The sequence below is a fragment of the Penaeus monodon genome, chromosome 18, assembly GCF_015228065.2.
Source record: "Penaeus monodon isolate SGIC_2016 chromosome 18, NSTDA_Pmon_1, whole genome shotgun sequence".
Lineage (NCBI taxonomy): Eukaryota > Metazoa > Arthropoda > Malacostraca > Decapoda > Penaeidae > Penaeus > Penaeus monodon.
This window is the reverse complement of record NC_051403.1, coordinates 30210496-30220495: the sequence shown is the minus strand read 5'-3', so window position 1 is coordinate 30220495 and position 10000 is coordinate 30210496. Positions and strand designations below refer to the sequence as shown.

Below are 10000 nucleotides of genomic sequence, written 5' to 3'. Positions count from 1 at the left end.
TCTTTAGATACTTACATCATATTTATATATAAGAAGCATTGTTTTATTAGCATTTAGTCAAACAATAATATGGTTAAACCAAAGCATATTTCTGTTTTTATGTAAAAAATGGATGCATGAAAATACCTAAAGCTGTTATTAATTATGTTTCTTATTCCTGGAGGTTCATGTAGCTACTTCACTTCAAGCTTCTAAATAAAATTCTATGGGGTGATAGTTTAGAAAATTAAAACAGAACATGATCTGCAGGGTGCAAGGCTGTTGCTCTCTCTAAACAGCTCTTTGCATTCAAGGGAGTCAGCAAGACATATTTCGGACGATAGAATTGGCTGCCTGGATGAGTCTCAGAAGCTGCCGTGGACCAGAGCTGACCTCACCCATAGCTTCATCTAGTGTCTGGCATCTATAGATAAGAGTTCTATTAATAAACTACAAAAATGCTAAAAAGCATGACAAAAAATATATACATGTGCATATGAACCACAGTTCATATTTCCATCAGTTTCCCTAAATGACATCAACACCAAGAGCAAAGCATAACTGTATTCAGACCTAAACATCTGAGCATGTGTTTGCATGTGTCTATTCAGGAAGAGGGAAGAGGGAAAAGACAGCTTACCTAAGGTTCCCAATGGTGACTCTGGCAGCTGGCTGCAGTGTGTAAGGATGCTCGGGTGACTCATCTGGGGGATGTACTCGGACCGTCACTTCAACACTCACATGAGCATTAAGGTTGAACAGCGTCACCTTCACACTGGAAATTTCATGAAAGCTAAATTACTTAGGATATTGTGGTTAGTGAGTCTAAGATATAAAAACTTAATGAACTCTGTCTTGCATATCTTCAATGCAATATATTAGTATCAAATTATATATGTATGACTTTTTACAACAATTGCATTCTGAATGTGCACCAAGACTATTGCAATTTTTATCACAAAGTATAGTTTGTAAATGAGTTTGTATGTATACATTATTAAGAGTAATAGATATAAGGAAATGTGAATATGTGTGTATATATATTCATGCATATGTATGTATAAATACACTATGTGCATGTCTCTGCATTTGGCTGCCTGTACATCCAAATGAACATTTCATTAACAAAAATATTAATTTGTATATGTATCTATGCATACAAACTTTTTATATCAGACATTGTGGCTCAGACCTTCTAACTTTATGGAATATACTACCAACCTGTCTGGCTCAAAAGAGGTGAGGTACAATGCAGCCAAGAGTTTCATTTCCAGAATGAGATCAACCACATTGTTGAAAGACTTAACTACATGTGCCAGGGCTTCCTTGGCTTCACAGAAAACCAGTCCACTTAATCTGGTGACAGCTGCTGCCACACGGCACCCTAGCACACTCATCACTAGACGCCCACATTTGTTCTGTATATCTGTGCAGCAAAACAATATTTATAAATCATAGAAAAAGAATTCAAATTGACTAGGAAAGGAATAAGTCTACTACTCATTACACAGGAGATTCTCTGCATGTATATCACAAGTCTAAGTAACCACACAGTATAAAAAAAAAAAAAAATAAAGTGTATACATTAGTATGTAAGTATAAACAAAGACAATGGTAAAACTACTCGCTTATATTCATTGATACAACAGACTAACCAGAGGCCTGAGGTTTCCACAAAGCTGTAGCAATCGTCCAGTGGTTGTCACATCGAGACAGTTGCAGGTCTAATTCCAGCGGTGTGTGCTGTAGTGACAAACATCTGCCCCCATTGTACACTTTGCTCACGGTCCATACAGCATTTCTGCAGAGAAGGCTTGCATTATTATGAGAACTGTGCACATATGCATACTTTTATCCAAGTAAGACTACATCAACAAATTATTTCCACATTTTTACTAAAAAGAATTTTCTAGAATTGATGTATCACATTCAGCAATGTTTAAGATTTCCAATATTAGTAAAAAATAGCAAACAGAAAGACTAGCTTTATGATACTTACTTGGACTGGAAGACAATGCAACCCTCTGTAGAACAACAACGCTCACACTGCAAGCTGGTGTTGTCGTGAGTCAAGTTTTGTGAAACTGACATATTACCCTGCTGAATTGTACTACTGTTGATCTGTAGTGCACTGTTTTCCAAGGACACTGTCAAGATGCTCTGGGCCAAGGTCTCAGATGGAGTAGATCTCTTGACTGTGGTATGTCTGACATCACAACTACTAGGGCATGAGGACTCTTCTGTAATTTCATCTGTGACTATTACTGATCCTTTTTCCTCAGCCAAATACACATCATGCTCTCTCTTCTTTTCTTCAGCATTTCCAGAATCACTATCTACTTGCATACTGTCCTCAGTCATTCTTTCTGTCACTGAATTCCCATGACTTTCAGTACTCCTAGATGTCTGCAGACAGTCCTCTTCAATCAGGATGCTTTTAATTTCTTTAACATTGGTATCAGCTACACCAAGTGTCTGTGGTATATCCCTTACAGCCATTGCTGTAGCTGTAGGCTCCAGGCTGGTGAGGTGAAGTTTCATGGTTCCTGTTCCTTCACTATCATCAAGAATAGTTTGATGCCCACATATGTTATCATTAATGTGTGACTTTTGCATTTCAACTGGATCATGAATTTCATCACAAACCGAAGTCATCCTCACATCATCCAGTTCAGCTTCCACTGAATGTAATGTCACCTCCTTCCCTTGTTCTTCAACTAGTGTCATCTCCTTTAGAATCGTTTCCTCTAACTGAGATTGTTCATGATTCATCATTGATATACGTTCCATAAATGAGCTCATCAATGGCAAGACAGACTCCACTGCATCAGCAGCTAGTGACTTTCTGCGACTCTGAGACTGTTGCTTCAGCTCTGACACACTGTGGGAACTCTCCAGAGGCTTTTCTTTTAGTCCAGGTCCTGAATGCAGCCATGTCTCTGCATTGTCACCAGAGTTCTCCAAGTCAAGGTTGATGCCATCCAGTGACTCATCTACTGTGGCAGATTCACCAATAGAGAAAGACTGCATTTCTTTATTACATTCTTTGATGAATCCTTTATCGACCAGTTCCTCTTTTGTCATATCACTAGTCAGCTCAGATGCCTGACCTGCAGGACAGGTGGTCACCTCAACATGACATATTTTGGAAGCTCCTTCTGAGCAGGTTACATTCATGTCTGAGGTGATATTCTGGGTCTTGTTAACCTCATCCACTTGGCCTACAACAGAAATTACAGACAAAGAACATTTGGGTCCTTCTTCACTAAGGAACACTTTGAGAGAGGACTCATCTGGAGACACTCCTTGCAGCCTTTTGCCACTTCCTTTAACAAAATTCCCAGTACCCTCATTTCCTTCATTAGATTCAACTTTGTTCATTGTTGTTTTAGTATTTGTTTGCTGTTCCTCTACCTGCTTGTCATGGGAGTCCCCTTCCCTCACTGGAACCTCAAGGAAAGATTGCAAAACTGGTTGATTCTTTACTCTCTCAGACCCCCTAACAAAAGAGCCCTGCTGAGCATCCTCCTGGCTGTCTCCCATCACCTGTTTATCTTCACTCATCTGTTTGTCATTATTTTCTTCAGCATTACTGATAAGGCTGCAGTGGAATTGTGGGTCCAAGTTAAACATCACAGTCCTCTCTTCCTTTGCCATGCTAGCTTCTGCTTCTTGTGAGGCTGTTGTGGTCCGAAGGATGCTCTTTCGCCGCTTCTTGCTCACTGCTGGCCCTGTTAGTTCAGAGCCAAGGCTTGCTGCCTGAACTGTTTCATTACTGCTCAGTCTGGGAATCTGGCCAGCAGGACAAGTCATTTCCATGTCTGTTAAGAGCTTCTGAGTCATGTCACTGCTGCTTGTTAACTTTGCAGGACAAGTAATTTCCATGTCTGTTTTTTGTGTCATATCACTGTTTGTTGACATGGGGATCTGACTAGCTGGACATGTCATTTCCATATCTGCAGTGATCTGTGTCATGTCACTGCCTGTGGATTTTGGCATTTGGCTGGCTGGACATGTCATTTCCATGTCTGCAGTGATCTTCTGTGTCATGTCACTGCCTGTGGATTTTGGCATTTGGCTGGCTGGGCATGTCATTTCCATGTCTGCAGTAATCTTCTGTGTCACATCACTGCCTGTGGATTTTGGCATTTGGCTGGCTGGGCATGTCATTTCCATGTCTGCAGTGATTTCTTGTAAATCACTGCCAGTGATTTGGCATTTGGCTGGCTGGGCATGTCATTTCCATGTCTGCAGTGATCTTCTGTGTCATGTCACTGCCAGTGATTTTGGCATTTGGCTGGCTGGACATGTCATTTCCATGTCTGCAGTGATCTTCTGTGTCATGTCACTGCCTGTGAATTTTGGCATTTGGCTGGCTGGCATGTCACTTCCATGTCTGCAGTGATCTTCTGTGTCATGTCACTCCCTGTTAACTTAGGGATCTGTCCTGCTGGACATGTCATTTCCATGTCTGCAGTGATCTTCTGTGTCATGTCACTGCCAGTGAATTTTGGCATTTGGCTGGCTGGGCATGTCATTTCCATGTCTGCAGTGATCTTCTGTGTCATTCACTGCCAGTGATTCTTGGCATTTGGCTGGCTGGGCATGTCATTTCCATGTCTGCAGTGATCTTCTGTGTCATGTCACTGCCTGTAATTTTGGCATTTGGCTGGCTGGACATGTCATTTCCATGTCTGCAGTGATCTTCTGTGCTGTCTCCTGTTAACTAGATCTGACCAGGGGCATGTCATTCCTGTTGCATGATTCTGTGTCATGTCACTGCCAGTGATTCTTGCATTGCTGCCTGATGTCATTCCCATGTCGCAGTGATCTTCTGTGTCATGTCACTGCCAGTGAATCTTGGCATTTGGCTGGCTGGGCATGTCATTTCCATGTCTGCAGTGATCTTCTGTGTCACATCACTGCCAGTGAATCTTGGCATTTGGCTGGCTGGACATGTCATTTCCATGTCTGCAGTGATCTGTGTCATGTCACTGACCGTGGATTTTGGCATTTGGCTGGCTGGAGATGTCATTTCCATGTCTGCAGTGATCTTCTGTGTTACATCAGCCTGAGGCAACCTAGCTCTCTCGTCCATAGTTTGACCTGCTTATGAAATTTCAAAATTATTACAGGACTGAAAATCAGATGAACAGTGAATGTGCTGTTGCAAGACTGCTGGTTTTTCTCTGGGACTGCAACAAACTAGCACCAAGTAATTTGATCAATTGATCGACATCAAACACAAATATTATTCTTTTTAATATCCAAAAAGTGTGTTGTATGGAGCGGTCACTTGCCTATACTAATATCAGTATATGAGAGTATAGTTATGTGACAATGAGGGAATACCTTGCATCATTCTAGTAAGAGATTCAGTCTTGATAAGAATTGTAACATCCTATGCTTTCGTTTTGTTTATGTTGGGAATTAATTTTTTAAAAAGTATGGTTGTTCTGGTCTGTCATGAAAGTTAAAGGAGCAAGGACCATGTGATATTTTAACATTATGATGCAAACTACAGTTCCCACTGTTCTCTATTTCTTTTTCTGTAAGTGAAATATTAGATCCTTGGTAAATCTATATGGCTTAATTGTCAATATGAAGAATACTACTAGTGACAAGTATTCTTGCCAGATAAAGAGGGAGAGGAAGGAGGAGGGGGAGGGAGGGGTAAATAAGAAAAGGATAGAGAGGAAGGAGAAAAGGAAAAGAGAGAGGGAGGGGGGAATAAGAGAGGGATAGGGAAAAAGAGGAAGAAAAGGAAAAGGGAGAGGAGGGAGAAAGAAGAGAGAGAGAGAGAGAGAGAGAGAGAGGGAGTGAGGGGGGGTGGGAGGGAGGGAGGGAGGGAAGAGAGAGAGAGAGAGGGAGGGAGAAAGAGAGGGAGGGAGAGAGGGAGAGAGGGAGAAAGAGGGAGGGAGGGAGAGAAGAGAGGGAGGAGGAGAGAGAAGAGAGGGGAGAGAGGAGGGGAGAGGAGAGAGAGAGAGAGAGAGAGGAGAGAGGAGAGAGGGAGAGAGAAGAGAGAGAGAGAGAGAGAGAGAGAGAGAAGAGAGGGAGGAGAGAGAGAGAGAGAGGAGAGGGAGGAGGGAGGGAGAAAGAGGGAGAGAGAGGAGGGAGAAAGAGAGAGGAGGGAGAAAGAGAGAGGAGGGAGAAAGAGAGAGGAGGGAGAAAGAGAGAGGAGGGAGAAAGAGAGAGGAGAGAGAGAGAGAGAGAGAGAGAGAGAGAGAGAGAGAGAGAGGGGAGAGAGAGAGGGAGGAGAGAGAGGGATAGGAGAGCGAGAGAGAGAGAGAGAGAGAGGGAGAGAGCAGAGAGGAGAGAGAGAGAGAGGAGAGAAGAGAGAGAAGAGAGAGAGAGAGAGTGGGGGAGAGAGGGGAAGAGGGAGAGAGAGAGAAGAGAGAGAAGAGAGAGAGAGAGAGAGAGGAGAGAGAGAGAGAGACAGAAAATGTCGAAGGTGTTATGTTATGTCATAGAGTGTAACCTGCAGTCCAGCATCAAAGTAAGAGCTGATCCATCCTTAACCTCAATTTATCAGTTATCTATAGCAAGATATGGAAAAGTTCAGACAGTAATTATTATTTCATACCAGTAACAATACCACAAAAAATTTGCTTAAGGCTGACACTACTCACCAACAGATGGATTCGGAGCAGTATGATTAGGCTGGCAGTGACCAGTCTGTTCTGCTGTCGAACCAGGTTGAAGGTTCAAGAACTGGCTGAGGAAGACTGAAGTATCCGTACAAAGGTTATCTTGTGACTGGGAGAGTAACATGTCCTGCCTAGGTTCCTCATCCTGGAGACCTGACCTAGACTCCTGTGTTGCATCTGTGCCAGGATTCATGTTCAAGAATTGATTCAGGAATGTAGAAGTCTCCATGTGCAGGTTGTCCTCTGACTGAGAGTGAGGTTCTTCCTTCTTTGATGGCATTTCAGGTGCTGAGGATGAGCCTGGCTTCATATTCAAGAACTGGTTGAGAAAGGTTGAAGTATCCAACTGAAGATTCTTTGGATCCACAGTGCCAGAATCATCCTATCAAAAAACATTTTGTTGTAACATGGAACAAGCTTGTCCAACTTTCAAATTAAGCACCAAATATGAAAGTTACTTAATCTACTGGTCACAGATGGTATGATTTCATGACATGGAAAATATTATTTGTATATGAAGATGCCATGTAGTATATAGCTGCCCGAAGCTTACCCAAACATTATTTTTTTCTTACCTTAGTAATGAAAGACAAGGGGAGTTTCTTAAAAATATTATAGTTACCAATCCTGCTTTCTAGCTAATGATTACAAATCCATTCCCTGGACCCTATCAGCTGTTTAGGAACACTTTGATCAATGAGTTAACCCTTAAATGGCAGGTGGGGTAATACTAGATCCTTGGTAGAGGGAAGTGTAATATTACATCCAAGGCTCAAGTATGTGGAAATTTGCCCAGCTAAAGGTTACTTCACTACTTGCTAAACAAATGTTCACAGTGTGAAAAATTAATGATACTTAAATGGTGTACAGATCTGGGGAAACTGTGAATCATGCAACATTCTACAGCATCTCAGAGCCACCTCCTCTTTGTCCACTAATTTCCAGAACTGTAAACTAAAGAAGGACAACAAGACAGTTTACCTGCTCATCTTGTGAAACCCCAGTCATCTCCAACCTGAAAAAGCAAAAACTAGTCAGAACACTGCTCAGATCATCTCCATGAGACAATTGCAACATGCATCAGTATACATGTGTTATAGAATGACACACTGAAGCATGCTACAGTCTGTTCACTTAACTCTGACAGCTGGAGCCTAGAAACTTTTGAAACGACTGCTCATTGGTCAGTGGAACTCAGAAGATCATTGTAAATTATAGTTCTTATTTTTACTAATATATGTATATTCCTCAACATAAATGTATACAATATAGATATAATTTCCATATCTAAGTTAGCAAAAATTCCCACAAAAAGTGTAAAGTTTTTAAAGAAATCAGTTTTCATTGTAAAGGTTTAAAAAGTGATGAGCAACATTTGAAGTAATTACTGACATGCAGGTGTTTGCAATCAACAAGGTTATTATGATTTCAAAATGCAATTATGCCAATCATACACTAGTTCTGTAAATATCTGATAACTGATAGTTTTCTTTACTCTGTACAAAATTAGTATTTGTCCTTTTTTGTATGATAGTTAGTAAAGACACAGTCATTTCAATCATTATTCACCCATCAGATTTAGGACCAAGCGTAGTGATGTCCATGGAGGCAGAGGAGTCTTGAGGTGCAGGGGCCTCATAGGTGCTGTTCCATTCTGTGCTGGCTCCCATTGTGGCCAAAAATTCCCTGTGTATATAGACATTATGTTTACAAAATTTACATAAGTGGAATTTCATCTAGCATTTGAAAAATTATGTACTCCCAAAAGTTTACTAAAGGCAAAATTAACTAGACATAAACAGATCACCATAGCCTCACTTTATTGTGTTGGTATCAGCAAAGGAAACCCTCTTAAGAGAGCGTCTGGAATGGTGGTTGCTCTCCATGGCCACCAGGGGCTTTCTGCCTGGAGACTCCTTCAGGATCTGTAAGAAGAGTGCAGTCTTAGTCTTTAGAACTATATAAAGTAAAGCCAACCTTAACCCATTATGTGCAAGCCATAGTTCAGGCAATCACACCAGATGTTCATTTTCAAGCTTATAAGGAAAGATAATACATGAGTAAAACATGATTTCTTGTGATAATTACACACCATAGTTTGAGTAAGTTATCACAGACATAAGTTCAAGCTTTTCAATACATCAAGGGTAAATGGATTCCTTTCACCCATAACTACTCGTACAAGTATGAACTTTCCTGCAGAAACTCCTCAATATCCCATAACCTTGGCCCCAATAGTAGGGGGAGGGCATGGAAGTTACCAGGAAAATTGCAGGGTAAAATATGATAAATGAGCTGTACAGAATATGTACGAGGTGATGGTCACTATATTATCATCTTGATCTGGTGCACCTTGGTACTCTGAACATTTACTACTATGATTTAAAGTGGTAAGCCACCTAGGCTTTAAAGTACATCTAAAATACCTCCTTTAAACTCCTTTAGTACCTCCTCATGAGAGACCAGCAAGTAATGTTTTCATGGTTCAGAAAAAATCTGACATACAAGGTTTTTCATTATACATAATAACAATGGACATTAATTCTTTACAGTTGTTCTGTACAATATGCACTCACCAGAGTTAGTACTAAGCCCCTAAATCCATGTCACAATTTTTTTCAACAATTTAAGTTGCCATGAGTGGACGTGCCACGGGGAGGGTTGATGCAAACAATGTTGTCTTGTTATGTATGGCAAGATAAGACTTGAAAACACAGGAGCACCAAGTTTTTTCTTGTATTTGTGGCATTACCATTCATATCTGCATGTTATTTCCTGAACTGATGACTATAATTTTTTGTCCTCTTTAAGGATATAATTTTCAATTTTCCCTAGCTTACTGCATCCATACTAACCTTCTTTAAAGTACAGACACACTCACCAGACTAAGTTCCCCAGTTCCACCTCACAAAATTTATTCAGCAAGCTAAGTTGCCATGACTGGGAGCACCCAAAGTGAGAGTTGATAGGGGCTAACCCCCAAATATTATCTTGACCTCATTATGCACAGCAAGATAGAGCTGAAACTCATTTTCAGTTAGCCCTAGCTTAGTGCATCCTTACCATAAACATTAACCCAACAGATATGTATAAAGATACTACTAATTCATTTATGCAGAAAGTACCATTAAGAACTTGATGAAAACATATAAAGATGCAAAAACTCACCGAAGACCTGCGGCTATTTTTCCTGGAGGCATGTTTCTCCCTCCTGTAACAGAAGGTAATCCTGGATTACAGCATGAAACAATTAACTCTCTAAAGATTCTTTGCTCTTTGGATAAGCATCTACATACATAAATATGCATGAGTGAGAGAGAGAGAGAGAGAGAGAAGAGAGAGAGAGAGAGAGAGAGAGAGAGAGGGGAGGAGAG

The 10000-nt window shown here is 40.9% G+C and overlaps 1 protein-coding gene across 1 annotated transcript in view; it reads right to left on the bottom strand.

The window, feature by feature from the left end:
* LOC119584426 overlaps positions 1 to 9837 on the bottom strand; it is a gene marked incomplete at its 5' end in the record, with an annotated part of 9910 nt that extends 73 nt beyond the window's left edge. The window contains 16 exon segments of the mRNA XM_037933020.1: positions 1 to 403; positions 620 to 754; positions 1201 to 1405; positions 1635 to 1780; positions 1979 to 4192; positions 4194 to 4263; positions 4266 to 4358; positions 4361 to 4549; positions 4552 to 4635; positions 4638 to 4747; positions 4794 to 5088; positions 6609 to 7008; positions 7608 to 7641; positions 8196 to 8312; positions 8445 to 8551; positions 9795 to 9837. The exon segment at positions 1 to 403 is cut by the window's left edge and continues 73 nt beyond it. Coding sequence (XP_037788948.1) covers positions 298 to 403; positions 620 to 754; positions 1201 to 1405; positions 1635 to 1780; positions 1979 to 4192; positions 4194 to 4263; positions 4266 to 4358; positions 4361 to 4549; positions 4552 to 4635; positions 4638 to 4747; positions 4794 to 5088; positions 6609 to 7008; positions 7608 to 7641; positions 8196 to 8312; positions 8445 to 8551; positions 9795 to 9837 — 4348 coding nt within the window.
* Positions 9838 to 10000: the final 163 nt, after the last annotated feature.